A 26,219-nucleotide genomic window follows, 5' to 3' on the forward strand; every position below is an offset into this window, starting at 1 on the left:
GGAGGGAGAGAGATGCAGATCTTCGCTCAAGAGAGGTGACGCCTCAGAGCCTGAAACCTTCCGTGGGTGCCCTTGTGGAAAGGCAGGGGTGTGTGTCAAAGGTGCAGTTAACCCTGAAACTGTGACCAATAGCATCTTGGAAGGTTTTTTTTAAAAAGTAATGGACGGGACGAAAAATACTGGACTGTGTATACAAGGGTCACTACCAAGTAGTTTAGGGACTAACAGGGTAACAGACTCAGAGTTCAGAATCAGGCCCTTGTTTTTTATCTTGACAGTGTCCCTTTAACATAACATTACTGGAGTTCCTATTCTCTGGATAGACTCTTTAACCTCCTTTTCCCTCTCCCTCTGATCACTGCTAAACTCATTGCTCGCTATGGAGGCTGCATCTCTGATAGTCAAGTGGATCCAGCACAATCTGTGTTTGTTCCGGTGAACAATGATCTACAAACTAGTAATCAACTTGCCTTAAATTCTTTCTGAATTGCTAAAGAGGATAAACTAAAAACACTGGATGCTGCAGAAAAGGCATTCACAGTGAATGACACAGAATTAACTCCCTGGGAAATGAGTTCTCTCTGGCTTCCGTAAAATGAATTGTTCTATCAGGGCAGGCTGGCAGAACCTGTCAAATGGGGTGGTGGTTTTTTTTTTTTTTTTTTTTTTTTTTTTTTAAAGGGCACTTCCTCCTGTACAACCAGACAGAGTCCTGTCATTGCAGGATTCATTCCTAAAGTGGAAGTGAACAGGGATTCTTTTCAAGAAGCTATCAGAGTGCTGAAATTTGGGGAGGAACAGTTTTCTGTGTCTCTGCACGCTCCAGGGACAAGGTTACTAACAAAGGAGACAGATTCAACCTTCCATATAGTGATTGTACACCACCCTCCCCTGACATTGCTTTGTGTTTGAATTTCAAATACGATCCTGGTTCTTTGAGATACATGGCTTTCACTGTTCATCATGTTCTTACTTTAGGAAGTTTTCAAGGTCGTCACGGCTGCAGGAAGACCAAGAAAGGTCACTGGGGTTCCTGCCCTTCACCCATTCTCCAGACATTATGTGAGATCTTCCTGCGCAGGACAAATGGTCATCGTCATGGCTCATCCCCATGCTGTTCGGTTAAAAAAAAAAAACAAAACAAAACAAAACAACCACCACATAGATAAAGCCATACTGTGGGTTTGTCATTTCCCACTGCATCTGATAATGACACTCTGATTATCTTATGGGGAACAAAGTGGAAAGTAGAACTGATCAAATAATGCACAATCAATAATTTATCCAACAAATTTACCTTCGATGTCATAAGCAAATCACAAATTCCTTGAATTTACCTATTTTAGCTGTAAATTTTTTTAAAAATTGTTTTGCTCCATGGATTAATGGCAAACACTTCACTATGGGGTCTGATAGAAATATTCTAAATTCCACCAGTGATTTTTAGTGGAGAGATAGCTCTGAGAAATTATACGGAACTGCTTCTGTTCCCTGATTAGATGAACCCATAAGTACATCTGGCTGAATTCTTACGCACATGGATGCAAAAAGTGGTTTCTGTGAATGGTCATGCAACCTGAAATGTGCTTCCCCATAAAACTCAGTCATTCAAGGGTTCATGGAAAGCAAACGCTCAAAAAGGATGTAGCCTGGCTGAAGCACAGAATATCAAAAGGAATATTTGTGGAAAACTTTGCATTACTTGCCCAGAACTAGTGAATGAGGTTAACTAAAACCATGTTGAGTAAGGTCAACGAATACTGAAGTACAATTATTACTAAACATGGAACCAAGTTCTGCTCTTGTGCCAGTGTAAATCTGAAGTAACTCCACTTACATAAAAGGGGTTACTCCAAATTTACAGTATTATTAAATATCTCTATTTCAGCAGCCCCTGGACGTCCCACCCAGAATCAGGGCATCACTTTGCTAAGTGCTGTACAAACGCATACAAAGACACAAACCCTGCCCCAACCGAATGTAAATGTGAGAATCATTTGGCCCATGGTAGTTCATCTAAACAAATAGTGCACATTTACACATATTTACACACACAACTGAAAAATTAAAATATCGTTCACCTGAGGATCTCAAAAGGGCTTCACAAAAACTTTTCCCCCCGTCATGCACCTGTGAGGCCATGTATTATTAACAGTGTTGCTTGAGTTTTTACTCTTGTAAAAAAGAGAGGATAAGTGACTAGTTCAAGTTCACACAATGAGTCAGTGGCAGAACTATGCACGACACCAGAAATCCCGATTTCCAATCCCATGCTCAGACTACTAGACCATTTAACCACTCAATGTAGAAGAGAGAACAAGTTCCAGCCTGTTTTGATAAGATTTGATAAGTAACATTTTAAAATCTTAATGTCCTCCCTTTGGTTTCTAAACCCATCTTAAAATGGGATGGGAATTGGTTTACGGATTTTCGCAAATGCCCCACGTGATGTCAAGTGTCACTCTGCTGGCAAAGTGGCAGTCATCAGCATTAGGTTCAGAATTGCCAACTGCAAGTTGATAACTGAAATCTCAGATGATTATCAGTTTATTCCTTAGGAGAAGAGCATCTTACTATATAAGCTTCCAGCTTGCTGGACACAGCAAGATGGCCTTTATTTCCTATCATGATGTTGGACTCCCAATATGCAACATTACTCTATAAATCAGAGTTGCCTATTGGTTTTTATATTCAGTTCTCATTCCCCTGCCTTTGCTTCTTTGCAGTTTTGGGATTCAAATATTCAAAACCTAAATGCAGCATAAATTTCCAGTTCTGATGAACCGAAACCAGCTTCAGCAGCTTGATAATTATGGCTTAGATTAAACCACCATTTATGCTATTTTTAGCTTAAAGTGAAAATTACATGGCTGAGTCTATTATTTTAGGTATATCTCCAGGGATGTTATTATTTCTAACAATGTTACACTTCGCATAATTTTTAGAATCAGAAGCTCATGGTTATGCATGTTTTTTAACCTTTGTGGGTTTTGAACACAGGAAAAATGTTAACGTCAAGCATATTCTGTTTGACATGCACCAATAATTTAACAATCTAGCAGCAATTCTAACTTCAGAAACAGAGGGTGAAATCCGTGCCCTCCTGAACTCAATGGGAGTTTTGCGACTGACTTCAACGGTGGCCAGGATTTCACCCAAGATGGTTTATCAATGTTACTTTTACAAAAAAATAAATAAAAATACATCTTAACACCAACTATGAGAGCAGAGCCAGTCGTATTCTTCTACTGAAACTTGTCCCCTACAAAACTTGCAGTCTTGGGAAATGAGAAAGGAAGACTTAAATGTGATAAAAGAAAAGCAGGTAAAAAACATAGGTAAGTTGACTTTAGCCCTACAGAGACATGGCGATCTTCCGCAATATTGACTTAGAAAAGTAAGCCAAGTTTTCTGAATGTTTGCCTTCATTTTTTGGCCCATCTGGGTCACAAGTCAATAGATTTCCAGTAGATTTTCACAGAACAAGAATCTTCTTCTTTCATATGGCTGGTGTACAGCAGCAACTGTAATTTCACCTCAAGCTGGCAGAGCCAGATGGCTACATCACGAGTAGCAGAATTTATTGCAGTGATGCCTCCTTCATATTTATAAATTGGGCAGTGGGAGGGGATGTGTTTGATGGTCTGTCGTGGGGAGCTGCACTCGCACGCCAGGGAGTCCTTGATTTCCCATTTGTACGTTAGATGTCTGCATCTACCATGGTTGGTTCGGATTCGGTTCAGAGTTGACCAAGGTGACCATGGAAGGTCAAACCCAGGAACCTTCTGTGTAGGATCCAGCACAAGGCGCTTATTTTTTAAGTCTTGTTTAGCCCAATCTGCTTTCCAAGCCTCCTCCTAATCAGAGCCTGATTGCATGAGGCTAAGCGAAAGTTCCCAGAAAGGCTTGTGGGACTCAAGATGTTGCAGGGAGGGTTGTCAAGGTCTTGGTGGATAGGAAGACATGTTTCCCTGGATTCACCAAGCTTCGCGGAATGTCGCAGCAGTTCGGCATATTAGCAGAGGAGTGATGTTAGACAGAACCGGTAGCCATGGTGTTGGAGTCGACTTAAGGGTTCCTGTGATGCACCACATCACTATATTCGGCTGGGTATCCACAAGGCATGTGTGGCTGCATCTGCTCCATACCAGTGCACAATATTCAGCTACTGAATATACAAGTCCTATTGCAGATGTTCACAACACTGATGCTCATGCACCCCAGGTTGTACCTACTAGTTTCTGGATTAGGTTGGCTTTCATTTTTATCTTTGCAGCTACCGTCTCAAGATGATCATGGAAGGTGAGGGTGACCCCTTAGTATAGGATCGTGGTTATAATGTGACTGAATCCCAAACCTGTCCTCAGCAAAGCCCATAGACCATACGTTACAGTCACTTCTGACCCCTTTACTCAGACAGAGTAGTATCTCAGCCCTTCAGGAAAAACTGTGGATTTTGGTTTGTAATGTACTATGCAATGGGCATCAGGGTGGTGGAATCTGGCCTCTCTTATTCCCCCTTTCAGAGGGTTTGGCATAGGCAAGAAGTCAAAAACAGGAACATATAAAAACCTCAGCCTAAGCTTGGCTGTGCGTAAAGTTTCCCTCCAGGGACTCAGAGTACCCTGGTTCACTCCAGTCCAAAAGAGACAGTCTCTCATCGTTTATATCATGCTCAGAGATGGGGGGGAATGCACGCCAGCATGACTCAGAAGTAATCACCCTGACTCTTTGTGCAGGCTTCTAACGCCTGAGCCTAGCATGACTCCACGTAAGAGTCCTGCTGTAGACCTACACAGGCACAAATCATCTTCTCAAAATCATGCATCAAAAATCAGGTGTACTGGGGTATGATGCTGATGATTAAGCTAGGTTTCACTGAGAACTGCTTTGAGGGTGCATTACCTGTACATTGTAGAGCTTGCTTAGTGGGAATCCCAACATACATTACTCCATTATCATTAAATGCTCATTAGGAGCTAAAATTTATGAATTTAAACAGAGGTTTAGGGCCACAATCTACTCTCCAGTTCCTTGGATTGTCTAAAACAGTGTTCTCAACCTGTGGTCCGTGGACCCCTGGGGCTGCGCAGACTATGTCTAACAGGTCCACAAAAGACTTAGAGTGAAAACGGACTGAACAGAATTCAACTATATGTACCGACAATAGATTTCCAAAGGGGTTTGCACCTCCATTCACATTTTGTTAGGAGTCCGCAAATGAAAAAAGATTGAGAACCACTGGTCTAAAACACACTGATCCATGTACTGCTTATCTGAGATTAAAATCTGGCCCTTTCTGAGTTCCATTCACCTGGGTAAAGTCTAAATCTCTGAATTGCCACAAAGGCAAAAGGTCTATCATCGCTAGCTTATTGGAAAGGAATCACTGAGTTTTGGCCACAGGTAACTCTACACAGATTAGGTGTGTGCGCTCACCACATGCACTAGTGCCAGAAATTTTTCCCTTAGCAGTATCCTTAGGGGACCAGCTCTGGCGCCCGCTGGAGTGGCGCCCACATGGCGCGGTATAAGGGGTGCTGCCGGCTCCCCCCACCCTCAGTTCCTTCTTGCCAGAAACTCCAACAGTGGGGAAGAAGGGTGGGTTATGGAATGGACACGAGCAACACATCTCAAAGAACACCAGTTACAGAAAAGGTAACTGTCTTTTCTTCTTCCAGTGCTTGCTCATGTCCATTCCATATTAGGTGACTCCAAAGGAGTACCCTGGAGGCGGGTAGGAGTTCACGGACGTGTAGATTGCAACACAGCGCTGCAGCGTCCCTGGCCTGCTGAGTGATGGCATAATGAGCGGTAAACGTGTGAACAGAGGACCTCTTTGCAGCTGTACAGATGTCCTAGATAGGGATGTGCGCCAGGAAGGCCACCTGAGCTCTCGTCGAGTAGGCTCTGACAATTGGCAGCAGCAGAACCCCTGCCAGGTCGTAACAGGCCCCTATATACGAGGTGATCCAATTGGAAATCCTCTGTGAGGACACCAGGAGGCCCTTCATCCTGTCTGATGTAGCAAAGAAGAGCTGAGTTGATCTGTGGAAAGGCTTGGTACGTTCTAAGTAAAAAGCCAAGGCCCTTCAGATGTCCAGCACGTGAAGACACCTCTCTTCACTGGTCTTGTGCGGTTTGGGACAGAACACGGGAAGGAAGATGTCCTGGTTCATATGGAAGGTGGATACCGCCTTTGGCAGGAAGACCAGGTGGGGCCGCAGCTGAACTTTGTCTTTGTAGAAGACCGTGTATAGCAGTTCTGGGGTCAAGGCTTTAATTTCAGAGACGCATCTTGCCGACATCACCGCCGCCAGGAACGCAACCTTCCATGACAGGTGGGAAAAGGAGCAGGAACCCAGCGGCTCAAAGGGTGGGCTGGTGAGCCTAGAGAGGACCCATACCTGAGGGAAGAGTCCCTCGAGCCCTCTCAAGAATCTGATGTCATATCATGGGAAAACACTGTCTGTCCTTGGATCGGCAGGTGAAAAGCAAAGATGGCCACGAGATGCACTCTAATGGAAGAGTGTGCCAGGCCCTGGTTCCTCAAATGGAGCAGGTAGTCCAGGACATCCTGCATGGAAGAACGTGAGGGATAGATGTCACACTCGGATGCCCAGTGGGAAAACCTCGTCCACTTGGCCAGGTAAGTCAGTCTGGTTGAGGGCTTCCTACTTCCCAGGAGGACTGTTTGACTCCTTCCAAACAAGTCCGCTTCTCCGGGTTCAGCCACATAGCATCCACACCGAGAGGTGGAGGAACTTGAGGTTGGGGTATCGGAGCCGACCGTGCTCCTGTTACAGCAGGTCTTGTCGGTTGGGCAGGGGCCAGGGAGGGCCCGCTATCAAGCTCATAAGCGTGCCAAACCAATATTAGCGAGGCCATGCTGGGACAATCACGACAAGCTGCGCTTTGTCTCTCTTGATCTTTGCCAGGACCCTGCCGAGTGGAAGCCTGATGCACGTGTTCCCTCTGATATCTAACTACTACAGGAGAAAGGCGTCAGAGAGGAGCCTTTGCTCAGACCCTGTCGAGAACAAAACCGATGGCATTTCCTGTTCTGTCTGGTGACGATCAGGTCCACTTGGGGAGTTCGCAACCTTTGAAAGATCATGCAGACTACCTCTGGGTGGAGAGACCACTCGTGGTGAGAGGAAAAGTCCCTGCTGAGCTGGTCTGCCAGCATATTCTTCATGCCGGGAAGGTGACAAGCTTCTAGGTGGATTTCGTGGCTGATGCAGAAATCCCACAGGCGGATCACCTCCTGACAAAGAGCCGACAAGCGTGCTCCCCCGTGCCTGTTAATGCAGAACATTGAGGCTGTGTTGTCTGTCAGGACTCGTAGCACCTTGCTCGACAGGTGGGACAGGAAGACTCCACACACCAGCCGGACCACTCGGAGCTCTTTGACATTTATGTGCAACTTCGCCTCCTCTGGGAACATTGGCAGGATGGCATGTTTGGAGCTCCTCATGTGGAGTGAGGCCATCAGTGGCTTGATGGTGAGGGAAGACCACGCAGAGGGGCAGGAACTGAATTTTCCATTTTGCAGAAAACAATGTGATTTTGAATTTTTTTTTCCATTCCAAAGCAGAACAAAAACAAAAAAAGTCAAAGCTTCCTGCAACATGAAATTCTGGAAAAAAAACTTCACATCAATAGAAACATTTCATTCTGATACCGACTTTTTAGAATTTTGTATTGTAGAATATAAGTAAAAACAAAGTTGTTTTGAAATAGAAAATCAAAACATGCCATTCCAAAAAGATCAGAACAGAACATTATGGGAATGCTCCATTTAGAGTTGGGGATTTTTTAATTAAATTTCATTGAAATTGAAATGTTTCCAATGAAACATTTAGCTTTCAACAAACTGGCATTTTCCGACAGAAAAATGTTCCCTTGGGAAACGTCCAACCAGCTCAAAAAGACGGCAAGGAGCTCAAAGCTGAGGGATGTTAGACAGTAAGGGAATGAGGAGAGGTGGGGAAGGAAGCCCCTTCTCCTGCAAGGAGATTGTAGTGGGTCAGGAACATAAACCAACGTTTGTACATATTGCGGCACACAAGCGGGAGCAAGACGTGTTTGTAACTCGCACTTGTGCTGTGCCAGTCATTACACTATAATGGCCAGGAACCTGCCTATGGCGGGCTCTGGAGGGAGCCGAGCAAACTGAAGACTCTAATGAGTAAAAATAAAGACTAAAATAGGAGAATTTAGAGTGGCATATACCATGCAACGTGGTCGCAGAGAGAGAGGAATGCCTGTTTCGGCAGCGTATCAGAGAGATAACAGTCCCTCTCTAATCTGTTCTCATGCAACTGAACCCAGGATATTGTGCACAATCAAATCCAGGGCTCCATAGTGCCCAACCTATAAGGAACTCTGTGTCTGTGAGAGAGAGAGAGAGAGAGAGAGAGACCTTCCCCGCACTTGAGCCCGGGCCAAGTGAGTCTGGGCCAAGCCTGGGTGAGAGCATGAACTGTTCCCTACTAGTGCCTCTGTAGGGGCCAGCAAGCTAGAAGGGGGTGGGGATAATCCCTGCCCACCACTGCACTGTGCAGAATGGCTGGGTGCCTTGAGAAGGGAGACAGCACGACTCTATAATAGGTGGCATACTTGGAAGCTCCCAGTGAGGGATTCTGATTGAGCTGGCCAGAATCCCTCCTGGGGCCTCCCACTGCACCGGGCTCGTCCTCAAACTCTCCAGTGTGGACCATCATTTACAGGTGAAAATCTGGCCCTGAAATAGGAAAACATATGGCAGCATAAGCAATCCTTTAAACTGATATCCTGGGAGCCAATAGGCTGTTTCAGTCAAGGCAGACACGTTTGTTTACTAAAGCCTCTTTTCCCGACAACACTTTGCCTAAGCCAGGATGTGGTCAGCTTTTTGTTACAATGTGTGAAGAACTGGGTTTCACCTGAAGCCATTTAGCCAAGATATATTTTAGTTTTCTCATTAATTTTTATTTATTTATTCTTAGCATATGTTGAAAATGGGATCTTTTCTTTGGCAAAAAACACAAGTAGCAATTACTAATTAGGACATTCCTGTCTTTGGTTTTATTATTAACGTATTTAAAAAAAACCTGATTGCATTTGGGAAGTTTCTCTAAGGGAATTGTAAAGGCTAAAATTAATTAATTTCAGCTTCGGTTCTGCAGTGTATATGTAAAATCTCCACACAGAATGAGTCAAAACCAAGATCGCTTTAAAGTTTGAGGTTTTTTGCATATTTTTTTTAATTGACATATTTATGAAGAAATCCTGGATTTTAAACAGCAACTGTTTAGCAAGTTCTAGGCATAAAGGGTTAGATCCTCAGGTGGGGTAAATCGATGGAGCTCCATTGAAGTCAGTAGAGCTATGGTGATTTACACCAGCTCGGGATCTGGCCTCAAGGCTCCAAAAGCAACTGCTTCTAACCTTTCAGTGCTGGTTTTCTAGGAGAATACAAGTCCACGACACCTTTGGAGCCTGTTTTAATTGGCACTGGGAAACTTTTCCCAGCAGCTACTCTACCTTACAATGACTCACTTGAGGAACGGATTAAATGACCTAAAGTACTAAGGCCTACCCCTCATGCTCACACACTATTTTCTGAAGTTCAAGCGTTCTCAAGTACATCAAAGGGAAGAGCTATTCCTAAACACGTAGTAAATATAATGCCATGCTGGTTCTTTTCACTAATGACTAGCTCCCTTTCTTTTTAATAGAAATAAATTGGGGGGGGGGGAAGAGGGGGAAGCGCTGTGTGTTCATAACTAATCAGCAGTGCAAGTGCTGACTCAGTATTTTGCATTTCCTTTGTAAGCAACTAATCTTACCTGCCATTCAGACTTCACAGGGAATTAAAGTAGTTAATCGGTCCAATGAAATATTTTGCAGAGGGGGTTCTACTTTTAAATGAACAGAAACCTCTTTAAAACAGAGAATGAATGTGGTTTCAGTATGAAAAGTGACTATTAAAATGGCACCATATTACTCAACAGCTCTGCCCCTTGTGTACACTCAGAGTCGCATCTAGCTAATTTATCACCAAAAGTAAACATTTGCTACATATTACTCTTGTTAACAATGCAGAACCAGCACAGCTTCGTGAGACTGAGCTAGATTCGACTCCGGATCATGCATCAGCACATGGTTGCTTAACCAAGTTCTAAATACTGAGCGAAATTCGGCCTTCAGTTATACATGTCCTAGCTCTTGAGTTTGCTCAGAGTGCAGCACAATGGGGTGCTGATTCTGAACGGGGCCTCCAGGCACTCTATGACACCAATAATAAAATATTTAAAGACAATAGGGTTGCACCGGGTAGCAGAGTTTGGCCTACAGAATAACTATTGCTGGCGAGGATGCATGAGCCCAGAAAGAAGCAGCTTGACCTTTAGAGCCCAGGTCTGGCAGTTATAAAAAATGATAACTGAGCAAACTTCATTGGGAATCACAAAACTTCAACTTGTCTATTTTACAGTCATTTGCTCGGCAGAACCAAACGTTAAAAGTATCGGAACTGGGAATTAAAGACATGTAATTTTCCATCCTATTACAAAACCAAAACCTCTCAAAAGTCTACACCATATTCTATACACTACAGTCTATGGTGAAGCGTTATACAAGTGGTCAGAGCAGGGGAGTGGGAGGCAGGACTCCAAAGTTCTATTCCTCACCTCTTCCACCAACTCATCATGTAACCACATTTCTCTAAGTGTAATTAATTTGAGTTTGTTTTCCCTGTAGCAATACCAAACGAATGCTCTTGTTTTATTCGAGTTGCTCGTTGACATTCTGCTCTAGACAGTTAATAGAGCTCAACTGCACATCTTGTTTGTCCCTGGTACATTTTCCAAAGATTCCTGTTATTCTTTAAAAACCTGAGCCAAAACCCATGAAAGCCAGTGGAAAGGCTCCCACTGACTTCAAAAGGCTTTGGATCAGACCCTGAAGTTCTTAAGAGAGTGCACACAAGTGCTCACCAGAACCACTCTGGCTCTCAATAGGTTTCCTATTAAAAGCATGGAATCTGAGACTTAAAATAATGCCGGGGGTCAGTGGAAGGAACTAACGTAAGTGATGGTTTACATGTTTTTGAACAGCTGTAACTTTGCAGTTGATAATAGGCTATTTGAGAACTCCCTATGATTATTTCCACTCATTCCTCTCTGACATGGCAAGGGTGGAGACATGGAGGAGAGGTGAAAGTTTGATAGAAATGTATTGCAGCAAGTACAAGTTTTTGAAAGGGGTTGGGGGCTAAGTGGGAAGCCGTGGCCAAGGGAAGGCTGGAAAAATTAGCTGGGGCAAACACCAGAAACTTCCACACGCTGTCAGCTTCAAACAAGGGCCTCAACTAGCTGCTAGTCAGAGCTTCTTCATTTCGTCTCCATGCAAACCAAACCCTTCCATTTGTACACAAGTAAATTAGGGTCAGCTAGATCTTGGTTAGGTTTCAAAATAAGCAACACTCAAGGCTAGCCAGCTGTCTTCCTATTCATTTATTAAATCTCTGCCTTATACTCACTTAACTCTTTGCACTAAGGACATTAGCCTCAGATTTCTCCTTGGATAAAAAGGACAACAAAACAGGGCCCTAAGAGGTCCCCAAACTGCTAACAATGGAATCGGACTGTGATATGCTTCCCTTTTTGCTCCCACTGCTGGAGGCAGCTGCCGAGACCACGGTGGCAGCTCCTCTCAGCTCCAGGAACCAGCTGGGTCTGGGAAGTGCAGCAGACCCATCACCTAAGGGCTGAGGGCTCGCCACCAGGGAAGGTCAGGTAAGAAGAGAGGGTAGGGTTGGGGTTCTGGGAGGGGTCGGCTCATGGGGTGGGGGAGGCAGGGGCTCCAGGAGCATCAGGCTGGTGTGGGGGAGCACCCAATGACCGTTGCCCCCGGTTGCAAAGCTGGCTCCGCCACTGATTCTCGACTGATCGGAAAGTGTATTTTGTCTCCCTACATTTATAAACACAAGGGTTTTATCTTCAAGACCACAGTAGAGAGCCAAGAGCTGTGTGCAGTACTGCAAGTTGCACAAAACTGAGGATCTCCAAGCCCTGCCTCCAGAAAGCCCCAAGACCCAGGTGGCCGTAACCTCACAATGAGTACCTGATGTTAACCGCAGTCATCAGGTTATCCCATGAGATTTGTGGTGGGATCCTTGGTTGGACTATATTGCTGCAAATCATTGATGCTCTGGGGACCTGAGATTTACCACCACACGCAACCACAGAACACACAGGGGGAGCTGTTGTGTATCTCCATGTCTATTTCAGCATGTGAGTGGGGTAAGCGGGGAGCAGTGTCAGATGGAAAGCATCGGGAATGAAACCCTCTACTTATCTATAGGAAGCGTACAACCTGAGCAATTGCAGGGCAAAGCTTCCCCCACGCTGGTTCTCAACGTGGAGTGGTCATCACTAGGGTAAGAAAGGAGAGCCGTCTCCATGGCCCAATCAATCCTTGGCCTCTCTCTTGCCCATAAAGGTGCCAGTTGTGGTGATGGGTTTTGTGATGTGCATGCCTGTTCACTGGGATCCGAGCCAGGATCACCACACTCAATTTAATCACCAGAGGAGAGATGGCAACAATTCTCAACCTGTACTGACTTGAGCTGGATTTGAACCAGCAATCTAGAAGCAGAAGACTCTACATCCCATTATCAAGCCCTGAGCAGTCCAGTCCTGAGTCTATTTCAATATTAGGAATTTTTATTAGCGTTTGAAACTGAAGCTATGTCACAGGGAAAATGCTGACTTCTGAACCAGGTTCAATATGTTTAACATTTCACTATAAAATTCTGAAATCTGGCAAGTTACAAGACTCCCAACTGGGTTAGAATAAAGACATGGCAGAGGCAGGTGCTGGCGAGGGGCAGCTCATTAGGCCTGGAAGAATCATGGGAGCTGGGAAAGGCAATGCAAGATGGGGACAACAAGTTAGTGGCTCAGGAAAAGGATGTACCCAAAGTAACTGATGAGAAGTAGAAACAGCTAGAGTGGTAAGAAGAGAGTTCAAGTGAGAGTCGGGCAGAGGGGGAAAAATCTAGGGAGAGCACACGGAGTTAGTGGAGCTGGGATGTAGGTAATGGAAGAACATGAGCAACCTGCTTGCAAGAAAAGCAACCGTTAAGACCACTGAATTAATTAAAAGGTTTTCACCTCCTGTTTCTTACACCTAAGTACAGGCACTTAAATCAAAGGTACCTCATCAATGGAACACATCAGGAGGTGCCTTGGGGAACCTGGAGGGAACGGACACCTATTTAAACCTTATTAATTAGCAGCAAAGAGCCATTTTGTATGTATGGGATCTGCGACCAAGGTCTCCAAGAGAAGTGGTCGAGCTTTAGTTGTTTTTTTAATCAAGAGAGACACCATCCTAAGGGAGCCATGACTACTGACGCTTGTTTTCCTAACTAAGTTTACGTCACTCTGCAATAATGAAGCAACCAGACATTTTATATGGTTATCTACTCAAACAACCAAGAAGTCAGCAACAGAGTGAGAACACACACATGCCTATGGTGAACTGCAGCATGGAAAGCCGTAGTTTATTCAGCTGCATGACAGATCCTGCCCTTCATTATATGTTTTTCATTTCAAAAGAATGAGGTCTTTTGCCATGGAAGCTGGAAGGCAGCATGTACAGCTTGTGATGCAAAAGCCTGATATAGCACTCACTGGGGCCAGGCCTGGTAGGCACTCTACAGAGTTGCCAAAAATACTCCCTGCTCTTCCAGTCGTGGGTCTCTCTCTGCTAGCGCCTGATTCAAATCCTATCAAAGCCTAGGGCTGGCTGTCAATCACGAAGGGCTGCTGACTCAGCACAATGAAAGAGGATGGCCACACTGGATGCATTTCTTACACTGACCCACCAAGATGAAAGCTGATTGCGCTGGCCCAAACCAAACTTAAGCAAGCTGTCTCTCCCCCCACCCCACCCTTTTTTTTTTTTTTTTGCTTACAAGCGTGCAGAATATGTATTTTTTTTCAACCCAAAAGAGCTTGCCTGCCAGGTGTGTGCTCCCACATTCTGCTAAGTCTAGTTGTAATCCACCAAACATACTGCAGGCCCAGTCTCCAGGAACAAAACTGCTTCAGCTGGAGATATCTGCAAGGACAGTGTGAAAGTTTCAATTACATCCACGTCACAGTCACTTTCTGTGTGGATCAGTCTCACTCCCTTCTCCTTAAGGGCACTTTGTACCTAGTAATTGCTCCTTCTGCCTCCCAGCTCCTTATTTTCTTGGGACTGTTCATACTGGAGCAGCTGGGAAAAATAATTTATAATCCTGGAGTCATTCGGCTTTGGCTGCTCAGAAACTATTTAAAAACTCAGCGCACAGAGTCATCACCCAGTCTCCTTTGCTTGTTCTGCATGGAGAGACTTGATATCAAACAGAAACACTGCAGACTATGGCTTGGTATCAAAGCAATTTGGAAATGATGTGTTCAGACCAATCCACAAATGGAATTCTTCGGGTGGGGGGGGTGTCTGTTTGCCTATAAACCTCAGAGCTAATGATTCCAAATTTGCTTTTAATATTGTCTAGAAATTCTATATGAAAAAAGTAATAAGCAACTTGAAAAAAGATACCTCTGCTTCAAAAAAACCTTTGGCTTGAACATCTTACTATGAAGACAAATTACAGTGAAACAAAAAAGGTCTGTTATCTTCAGAACCAGATACCTCTTAGAGGGCCTTCAGCTGAGGAGTGAGGTTTGCATGTCATTTAGCTGATGACAGCTTTCTGGAAATGGTACAGGTGTGTTTTTCAATAAATGGTGAATGTGTTTCTGATCAAGATATTCACATTTACTGCATGCAGTAATGTGTGTTGCAAAACAAAGTGGAGTAAGGCTGCTTCAGTAAACAGAGTAAGGATTTCAGGTAGGGCTGTCGATTACTCGCAGTTAACTCACGCGATTAACTCAAAAATTAATCACAATTAATCACAGTTTTAATCGCACTGTTAAACAACAGAATACCAAATGAAATTTATTAAATATTTTGGATGTTTTCCTACATTTTCAAATATATTCATTTCAATGACAAAAATAATATAAAGTGAGCACTGTACACTCTGTACAGACTGTACACATTTTTATTACAAATATTTGCACTGTAAAAATGAGAAACAAAAGAAATTCACCTCATACAATACCGTAATGCCATCTCTTTATCGTGAAAGTGCAACTTACAAATGTAGATTTTTTTTGTTACTTAACTGCACTCAAAACAAATCAATGTAAAACGTTAGAACCCACAAGTCCACTCAGTCCTACTTCTTGTTCAGCCAATCACTAAGACAAAGAAGTTTGTTTACATTTATGGGAGATAATGCTGCCGGCTTCTTATTTACGTCACCTGAAAGTGAGAACGGGCGTTTGCATGGCACTTTTGTAGCTGGCATTGCAAGGTATTTACTTGCCAGATATGCTAAACAGTCGTATGCTCCTTCATGCTTCGGCCACCATTCCAGAGGACATGCTTCCATGCTCATGACACTTAAAAAAAATAGTGCATTAATTAAATTTGTGACTGAACTCCTTGGGGGAGAATGGTATGTGTCCTGCTCTGTTTTATCCGCATTCTGCCATATATTTCATGTTCTAGCAGTCTTGGATGATGACCCAGCACATGTTGTTCGTTTCAAGAACCCTTTCACTGCAGATTTGACAAAATGCAAAGAAGGTACCAATGTGAGATTTCTACAGCACTCGACCCAAGGTTTAAGAATCTGAAGTGCCTTCCAAAATCTGAGAGGGACAAGGTGTGGAGCATGCTTTCAGAAGTCTTAAAAGAGCAATACTCCAATTCAGAAACTGAAGAACCTGAACTACCAAAAAAGAAAATCAACTTTCTGCTGGTGGCATTTGACTTAGATGATGGAAGAGAACATGTGTCGGCCTGCACTGCTTTGGATCGCTATTGAGCGGAACCCCTCGTTAGCATGGACTCATGTCCTCTAGAATGGTGGTTGAAGCATGAAGGGACAAATGAATCTTTAGCGCATCTCGCACGTAAATATCTTGCGACGCCGGCTACAACAGTGCTATGCAAACGTCTGTTCTCACTTTCAGGTGACATTGTAAACAAGAAGCAGGCAGCATTATCTCCTGCAAATGTAAACAAATTTGTTTGTCTGAGCAACTGGCTGAACAAGAAGTAGGACTGAATGGACGTGTAGGCTCTGAAGTTTTACATTGGTTTTGTTTTTGAATACAGGTTTGTTTGTTTCTTTACATAATTCTACATTTCACGGTAAAGAGACTGTATTACAGTACTTGTATGAGGTGAATTGAAAAATACTATTTCCCCTTTGTTTCTTTATAGCAAATATTTGAAATAAAAAAATATAAAGTGAGCACTTTACACTTCGTGTTCTGTGTTGTAACTGAAATCAATATTTTTGAAAATGTAGAAAACATTCAAAAATATTTAAACAAACAGTATTCTATTATTGTTTAACAGTGCAATTAATCATGTTTAATTTTTTTAATCGCTTGCCAGCCCTAATTTCAGGACCTGCTGAAGGGCATGTTCATCTGTGGCAGCTGAGGTGAATTTCTGCACAAACAGCAGCATATATTGCCATATTTTCAAAAAGGCGGTCTTCCTTTGGTGGGGGCAATTTGCACCTGCCAAATTTGCATGCGTGTTTGACTTAAGGGGGCCTATGTGGCGTTAGAGGAGCAGGGAATCAGATGTGTATCTGCAATTCATTTTGTGGGTGTAAAAATAGAGGTAAAATTTTGCAGGTAAAAAATGCACCTCCAAAAGCATTTTTGAGAATTTACCCTTGAGTGAGTGACTGTGAAAGAAAGAGAACGAAAACATGAGAGAGAGGTATAATATAGCTTCTGATGCCCAGTCTTGACCATGGGTGCTCAAAAAACAGCAAATGGGAATTTATGAGCTATGTACTGATTTAAGTATCCAAGCAGGATATGAACAGCATCTTAAGGTGCTTATATTTGAAAATTAGACTCTCCATGTATATTTTTAAGACACCAAATTGGGGTGATTTTCTGTACAGGTCAAATCCATCCCTGATGATCACAACGGAGTTAACAACAGGGATGAATTTTGTCTTGTGTGTTCAAACCTGCCCCAACTTACACACCAGGCAGCTCCACTGAAGCTAAGGGAGTGTGGGGAGTGTAAATCTGAGCTCAATTTGTCTATTTAAAGTACTTGTGTTTTGTATAGAAAAACTCATTTTCCAACCATGCACTTTTAAAGGCACAAGCCTAAATTAGACTGGAGAGCTTTCTGCGGGGAACAATCCAACCCAGGGGTCTTTTCCAATTGTAACATCTATAATTCATATGAACATCAAAAACAATAGCTTACAAAACCTGCACTTTCATCAACTAATCCTGGAGTGAATCTGGCAAATCACAGCACACAGGAAGTAAGTCGGGGCTGACAGGTAGTTGCTGTTCACTGGAGACAATCTCGTCTGTATAAGCATGCATCTAGCAGAGAGGCTGCTGCTGAAAAACAGTCTAGGGGTCCGTAGAAGCTGGAGCTGAAATCAGTGGCAGCTGGCTTGGGGGAAAAAAATAATATGAGAGGTTGGGTATTTGACATTTTTAAAGAGGGAATGTGGGTGAAATCAGGACCTACGGTGAGTTTCTGGAGCAGGGAGGGGAGGCCCAAATATGCTGACTACATCGATTTCTGTATTTGTTAACCTGGAAGGAGGGGAGGATTCTGCAGATACGAAAGGGGCAGTGAGGACAGGTGATGATGGTCAGCAATTTCTTCATTTTAACTAATGATGGACCAAAACCAGAGCCTTGGATTCAATTTTTTTCCCTTGGAAGCAGGGACTCAAACTCCATTGACAAACCCACTCCTATGGTTTTGTTCCCGAATCGAATCCAATTTCCCAGTTCCAGCTCAGATGTAGGGTCAGATTCTGAAGGAGGGTAAGGTACAATGAGGACAAAGAAAATGTTTTTAACCATCAAGTAAACCCCTCTTTGCTGAATTCTATCTGCACGTATAGCGTTTGGTCAAAGAGTGGAAGGATAAATGCAGCACAGCCCTGCTTCTTCCCCTGCCAAAATGCAGCCTCTTATCACAGGACAGTAAGTGGAACCACGCTTATAGAAGTTAACTTCTTTACACTAGACCGTCTGCCACCCTGTTACCGGATAGAGCTTCCTTCAAGCAGGATGGGACTTTGGATTAAGCTCGTGTCACAGATTTATGAACCTCAGGCAGGCTTTAAAAGAAACAGAAGCGTGAGCTTGCTCATCAGACAGATTACCACACTTCTGGGCACATCTATAATTTAAACTGGTACCAGAAAAACTCAGTTGGCCATGCATGCAGCCTGGTCTATAACAGAACCCAACTGTTAGGGGAAAAGTAAATACATCAGCTAGACTGTTACCCCTGTACAAAAACAAATGCTTACTTGATATATGGTGCTAGCAAACCTAATATTTCCTGTGTCAGTGGTGTACCGTGGAGGCTGCATAATTAGTGTTCGTAGAGCGCCTAGGGTTGTGTGTCATTGGGTGTACATGGCCATTACCAGCAAAGCCAATGGTGTATGAAACCAGAGCCCTCACAGCAGGAAGCAGATACAAGCTTTGCCAACTCATTACAGGCCAGCTATTTAACATATCCTTGGCTTACTCAGCAGAATAAGTCTTCAAAAAAGAGAGAGAGAGTTGGCAAAGTCACAAAGCTGTTGATTAAACTAATATTTTCTTGGCTGGGTGTCTCTAAATGACTGACTGCTGTGTGCCTATTCAGTGCAACTCTACTGTCTTGAAGCATAGCTGTATAAGCTGCTTAAAATAAAGAAGTTGCTGGGACCAGGACAGAATGTCATTTCACTAGGAACTTCGCAGACATGCTTAAGGAAACGCCCTGAGCAGAACTGTGGAAATGCTTACCACGGAGTCAAGAATGCAATGCAAAATGGATATTCTTCCCCCCATTTCAGTGAGGTTATATCCTGGGAAAATACTGTAACTAAATAAAAATAGAGACTCTGCGGGGTGGGGGGAAGAGAACGAGTATTTGACTGCCAAGATGGAATACCAAAAATAGTCAGTTCAATTTCTTCACTGGAAAATACCTTGTTACTCCATGCATAGAGCCTGGGGATGAGGGTCAGGAAGTCCTTTAAATTATGAAGCAGCCAAAAAAGAAAAGAAAAAAAAGGTTTTAACAATATTAACAAACCATGATGGCGGTCGGGGGGAATCTCACACAAAGGAATTCAAAGCTCAAAATGACAGGTTTCAGAGTAGCAGCCGTGTTAGTCTGTATTCGCAAAAAGAAAAGGAGCACTTGTGGCACCTTAGAGACTAACCAATTTATTTGAGCATAAGATGCTCAAGGGAGGAATATTTGCTGACTCAAAAATAAAATGACCTATGGAATAAACGGGTCCAAACAGAGAGGCTTGTGCGAAGTGGCCAAGTCTTCATCTTCCATCTTATTTGTAGAGCTCTCCGTTGACCAATGACTTTGCCACTGGCTGGACGGCTCAGAAGATTGGGAGCAGGAGCTAAGGCTCACTTTTTTTGCTAGTGTCAGACTCTTTTATTCAATGTGAACTTCCTTTTCCCTCTTTTTGTTCTGTTTCTCTCGTCTCTCATTTTTTCCTGCCTTCTGCTGTAACCGGTGTTTTATACTTTAGAGAGTCCCCTGGAGTTAACATCCATAGCTCTTTGAAGATGTAAAGCCCAAACAACTGCTTTAATTTCACTGAGGTACCCCATGGTCCTAGCATGTGTGTGACCCTAAATAATTACCCATGGTGGCCTTGCCCCACCAAGACAACCTTTCTCCTTTCAAAGTTCGATGATCACTGCCCTGACCTGATCAACTCTAGTCACATCCTCTTTGTTTAGCAGAATCTCCAGTATTCTTTTCAGCCACACATTCAACTTCATCACTAGTTGCTGATTCCCTGTTACTGAAACAGGTGCCGTTATGCTTCTGAGAAAGCCACTTTAATGTCCTCTTCTTTACCAAGCTACCACTTAGGTATATCAACAATTCTAACACAATTATACTATAGATCCCTCAGTGAGAGTAACATACACGGCTGACTTTTTCAGGCTAAAGCTAGCCCCTCTTTTCCACCAGAACTGGTTATTTCACAGCTGATTAAACCCTGTTCAGCATGACTCAGACGTACAAAGATATATGATGAAATAGCCAGTGTTTCGTTTTGACTGTTTTGGAGCTGAACTGAAAGGGCAACTTAACTGTGAAAACATGCTTGCAATTATCCATGGCTGAATAATGAATAACTGAAACAAAGAGAAACATTCCACAATAGATTTACAACAGACATGTCAGAAAATAAAATGAGCAGCTCTGGGGTGGGTATTGTCTGCTGCCAGCATTTCCAACCAACTTTAGGTCCAGTCCTACAATGCTTGAGATCATTGGAAGCAGGTTTGGACCCCCCTAAGAGCACAGATTGCAGGTACCACAGCATTAGCCATTAGTCTAAGGCCTTGTTTCTGCAAAACATTTAAGCACATGCTTAGCTTTAAGCATGATCTTATGTCTCATTCGTCATACAGTGGTGTATGGGGGTTTGGAAGAAAGGGTGTGGGGAATGAACAATGTGTCTGGAGCTATGTGCTACCCAGGTTCACTCCGAAGGGTTTGCACTGTAAGTACTGCAAAATGAGATCAGGGTCTACATTGTCAACTACAAAACAAAAAAATGCATCACAAGACACCTTGCTTGCTAACAACCCTCCTCGACCATGCTCTATTACCGGAGATTGGCCTGAACCAAAATCACAACTTGTAGCCTCCATAACGTCCATGAAGTCTGGATCCAACTCCTACCTTCATGGCCAGCCCCTCTCCCTAGCACCAGACTGAACTGCTGGAATTGAACCTTCCTGGTCTCCTTGGGAAGTTTTCCATCTGTGTCCACAGATTTACATCATGGGACATCTCTGATTCTCCTGAAGTTCAGTCAAAAGTGGGAGCAAACAAATACATCTCACAGTGAGCCCTGAAGCTTTTCAGGCACAGCCTATATGCTGATAGTTCGCCGCCTCTGGCCATGAACATGTAACCTCGTGACAACAACTTCTCAACTCAATATAAATCGATGGTCAAAATCTCTTAAATATCCCCTCAAAATTATACGGGAGGGACCATTTTAATCTACTTAGTAACCAGGATCCAGTTTCTTAGCAGGAATGGGACTGAGCCAAACTTCTGCCCAAATCTTTAATAAAGATTGAAAAACACGGATCTCACTTTTTCTTCCCAGCCTCTTGAATTTCTGTGATTTCCTGCACTTTCACTGATACCAGAGAGAAAACGTGCCTCTCGTGGCATTGACAGGAGAACATCTCACGTTCTCATGTGATTTACTGGACAGTTTGAGAGGCTCCAGCAGGTCTGAAGAAAGTACAACAAGTTTGGGTGCTTATCTGATCATTGGGGCTTTTTGAAGTTCACCTGTCATTATTTCCTCCTACATAACTTCATAAAACATACATGCATAATGTACATACTGGAAGGAGCATGGTCTAGTAGTTAAAACTCATGACAGTGAGGAGAGCTGGGTTCTAACTCCAGCTCATCTCCTGTCTCATATGCGACCTAAGACAAGTTACTTAATTCTTTTCTCTGCTTCAGTGCCCCCTGAGACCATAATACTTCCCTGCCTCACAGGAGGTCCTCAGATGGAAGTGTTGTTATGACATTCTGTTTTGAAGACATACACAAATACCCACCAGCGCTTCTTATAACTGTTAGCACTGCTGAAATGCAACCACAGAGGCCGAGACCATCCCCACACAGCCAAATGCCCCATCAGAGTCACCTGGAGCTATGACTCACTCCTGCAGACCCAGCTGGGAGACGAATGCCCTTACTTTACCTCCAGATTTTCTTTTCATGATTATTATTTCCATTTCTAACCGCACGCTGTGCATGTATTTGGCTTAAACCGCAAATTCCAATCACTATCGAATTTGCAAACTCTTTTTAATTAACTGTGTTTAAAAGGAGACTGGATTTTTCTAGGCATCAAAATCAGAATGAGGAAAGGATTAAAAGAGTAATTTGCGCTTCAATAGCACATTTCACCCAAGGGTCTCAGAGCACTCTACAAACATGAATAAAGGGAGCCCCAGCCAGAATCATCAGGCAGGTGTTATTCTACCATAGGATTTTCTATAATGCCCATGCCTACAGTACTTAAGCACTGCACATGTAAACAGGATCTCAACGCTCATGTCCCAGATAGGTTTCACCTACTATTCTCAGGTCCTAAGAAGTACTGCTGTATTTTTTTCCCCTGCGTCATGGGCTCTCTCTATTTCTTTCAGGAGATGGTTGCAGAGACAAAGCTTTACCAAACAGTCTGGTTTTGCAGAATGCTCTGAAATGAGTCCACTTAGACTTTGGAACAGTCTAATCTCCTCTTGTACTTTAGTTCCACAGATGAACCCTTCAACCAACAATGTTATATTTCCACTCCTCACAAGCACTGACCTGAGCTTTGTTAATTGTATTAGCCTACAAAGATACAGCTGTCTTGGTGGGTCAGCAATGGAGGCAAATGGTTGCCAATGGGACCTGATTTGTTGATGCCTTTGAAAACCAGGCCCAGGGCCTTCAGTTGGCATCGTAAGGGAATTGGGAGTCAGTGGATGATGTGCTCCATTTTACAGATGAGGAAGCTGAGGTGGAGAGATGAAACGTGGCCAGGGTGTCACACAAGTGCATGGCAGAGCTGAGAGTAGAAACCAGATGCTCTGGCTCCCTGACCTATGTTCTAACCTTTCGGACATACCATCCTTAATCAGAGAGAGAGAGAGAGAGAGAGAGAGAGAGAGAGAGAGAAGGCCTCCTGGACCCTACTCCATTGTCCTAGTCCTCTCTACTTGGATGGTAACTTGACTATGTCACACCCCTCCTGTACTGAATCCCTCCACTGGCTCCTGCATAAGTCTGCCCTTCTCTGCTTACCCAAACGCATCTCTTTTCACATCAGCCTCGACCCCTTTGCTGCACCAGTGATGCCACCTTCGGCAACCCTATTTGTCTACTTTTTATATCTCTCTGCATTTTTCCAAAATTAGGACTCACGAATATTAAGGCTATGAAGTCAAGCACTCGAAAGACAGGAAATGCATATTTACGGTTGCCTGTGCCGCCTTCTGTGAATGCAGGATGATCGTCTTTAATTACGTGTTCACACCCACTATCTTTCCCACACAACCCCTGCCTCGTTCAGTGCACAGCACAGATGCCTAAGAAGGAAGAATTAAGGTAGCACGGGCAACCTTGGGACTGGCATGACCTATCTTTTGATTGCTTGACTTTGCAACCTTACTAATGTTGTTTTGATGTTGTTTTTTGGTCTGTAATGATAACTAAATCAGCTAATTGATTGCTTTCTGCAAATTAATTCACGTACTTTTACACTAACAATGGGATCACTATGGAAGAATCATTCCACATAAATTCACGTCAGTGCTGAGGTCTTTGCCTGATGGCTGTGGGACTAACTCATGCCGCCACTGAATTTTAACGAGAACATTTGCAAGGCCTGTCTTTCTTTCCCTGGATTGATCTCGCTGTCAGCACCATAAAATGCTTTGGGGCTCCGCTGGTAGGCCAGCGCCTTGCTTGTGCTTTTCGAAGTCAGCTCTATAGGAATGCATGAAGGAAGCTCTGCTTCGGCTATCATTACAATGAAGAGAGTCAGAAGAGTAAGGGAAGGTAATGAAAGGAAAACAAGCCCAGGGTGGAGCTGTTCTAAATAAAGGGGTTAATGTTTAAAGTCAGCCGGGATGGTGGAACAGTGCTTGAATATAAAATGATACTCCCTGCCTAAGTCAGGAGAGCTGGTGTATTTTAGGTCAGGCTGTAACTGTGCTGCGGCAGAGAATGAGGAAGGGATTTTTTTTTTTTAAATTCAAGAAAAGCCTTCCCAGCTTCCAATGTCCCGCATCCTAAATTTCATAATCTTAGGATAAATCTCAGAGGATTAGCAGCAAAGGTTCCAAAATCATCGTGACGACATTTCCGGAAATGCTCTTGCTGCTCTACACGGTTCTTTGGCTGGCTGCAAAAGCAACCGCTCAGTGCTGATTGGAGTCACAAAACCACTACATTTAAGGAAAAATACATGGCCTCACACCAGCCTATTGTCCACTCCGGCAGAGATACCTGAACATTCCAATCTGGCTCCTATTTACTCTGGCCTGTCCCCAGGTTCCATATTAAATTTTTAATTTGTAATATGTATTACAGGCAAATCTCCATACTTCACACATCTGCGTAATTGCTTTTTCGACTTCCCGTTCTGGGGATTGGGAAGTTTGCTTGTATGCCTACATCGTATTGCCTCAGATGTGCAAATACAAGCTGCTTTGGGATTTAATACTGTACAGATCTTGGAGTTGCTCACGACAAGTCCTCCCTCCCACTTCTCCCCTCCAGGCCTGCAAGTGTTTTGACATCCTTGCCAACTCCTGTTTTTATATGGCCATTTTCATGACAAGATCTTCCTGCTGGATGCTGTGCTAGACGTATTGGGCCAATATTTTACTTTACAAGTCTATCAGCTTACACACCAGCCTACAGATGGAACATTCACTGAAGACCCTCTATGAACACAGCACCCTTGAAAGAATGCCTGCCTCTTGATACTCACTATACAGACTATACTTACAAGTACCCAACAGACAACTGCATTTAACCAGGCGACATGAACTAGCAGGAGTTTCTAAAGCAATAATCACATTGACTCCGTGACAGAGACCTGCCATGCCTTACATGCTCTCTCCCCCAGCTCCACATGCATGATGGTTCCTAATAAAATGCTGTTTGGTTTGGCCTACGTCGGCTTTTTACCTCTTGCTTGTTTTCACCCTCATCTGTTTCAGCTTTGAGTCCGAGACCAGGTGGTGTCCGCTCTGCTGGCAACAGACTGCATTCGGCCTACCGCTGTTGATTTCTCTTCATTTTCTCAAGGGCGTTTGACACTTTATGGCCTCCAGCCAGACCACCTCAGGCTGTCACCTCACAACCGAGGCAGTGCTGGGCTCAGCTAATGCTTGACTAGGAGACATCCCCACATTCCCGCCAGGAAGCCTCAGGCTGCTACAGGGAGCAGCGTTGGTGACAGCACTGGCCTGGAAAGAACATGGCTGCAGCCCACCCAATTTGCAGGGGGGGACTAAGGAACAGAAAGGAGAATCTCAGCTTTTATTTAAAAACAAAAGAATAAACTTTCCAGAGTTTTTCCTTGCAAAAAGCCTTGAAAATAGTAAAAAGAGCAGTGCTAAACAGCCCGGGGCCCAAGTCTCCTTAAGCAACCTTTTCCACGAGCTCCCCCATTGTGGGCACTCCAGTTTACAGTTTAACTCTTTGAGGACAAGCAACAGCGTCAGCAAGGAACACAGCACATACAGTAGAACCTCAGAGTTACAAACACCTCGGAAATGGAGGTTGTTCGTAATGCTGAACAAAACGTGACAGTTGTTTCTTCAAAAGTTTACAACCGAACATGGACTTCATACAGCTTGGAACTTTACTACGCAGAAGGAAAATGCTGCTTTTAACCATCTTAATTTAAATGAAACAAGCACAGAAAGTTTCCTTACCTGGTCAAATCTTTTTTTTTTTTTTTGGTTAAACTTTCCCTTTTTTTTTAGTAGTTTACATTTAAACACAGTATGGTACTGTATTTGCCTTTTTTTCCTCTTTTTTCTCTTTGATGCTGCCTGATTGTGTACTTCCGGTTCCAAATGAGATGTGTGACTGACTGGTCAGTTTGTAACTCTGGCGTTCATAATTCTGAGGTTCTAGTGTACCTACACTTTACTCTGAGACAACACAGGCGATACCAGAGCTACTGAAAAACAACAAAACCATGCACCCAAACCCCTTTGGGATGTGAACAGTGTCACAGAATCATAGAATATCAGGGTTGGAAGGGACCTCAGGAGGTCATCTAGTCCAATCCCCTGCTCAAAGCAGGACCAATCCCAACTAAATCATTCCAGCCAGGACTTTGTCAACTTCAAAGGAAGGAGATTCCACCACCTCTCTAGATAACCCATTCCAGTGCTTCACCACCCTCCTAGTGAAAAAGTTTTTCCTAATATCCAACATAAACCTCCCCCGCACTGCAACTTGAAACCATTACTCCTTGTTCTGTCATCAGCTACCACTGAGAACAGTCT

At 43.6% G+C, this 26,219-nt stretch overlaps 1 protein-coding gene across 3 annotated transcripts in view; it reads right to left on the reverse strand.

The window, feature by feature from the left end:
- ADAMTS17 (ADAM metallopeptidase with thrombospondin type 1 motif 17) overlaps nucleotides 1-26,219 on the reverse strand; it is a 259,492-nt gene that overhangs the window by 143,325 nt on the left and 89,948 nt on the right. For all 3 annotated transcript variants that reach the window (XM_074966538.1, XM_074966537.1, XM_074966539.1), the window contains one exon: nucleotides 974-1,114. In XM_074966538.1, the coding sequence (XP_074822639.1) occupies nucleotides 974-1,114 (141 nt within the window). The remainder of the gene's footprint in view (nucleotides 1-973; nucleotides 1,115-26,219) is intronic.

Source organism: Natator depressus, chromosome 10 (genome assembly GCF_965152275.1).
Source record: "Natator depressus isolate rNatDep1 chromosome 10, rNatDep2.hap1, whole genome shotgun sequence".
Taxonomy (NCBI): domain Eukaryota; kingdom Metazoa; phylum Chordata; order Testudines; family Cheloniidae; genus Natator; species Natator depressus.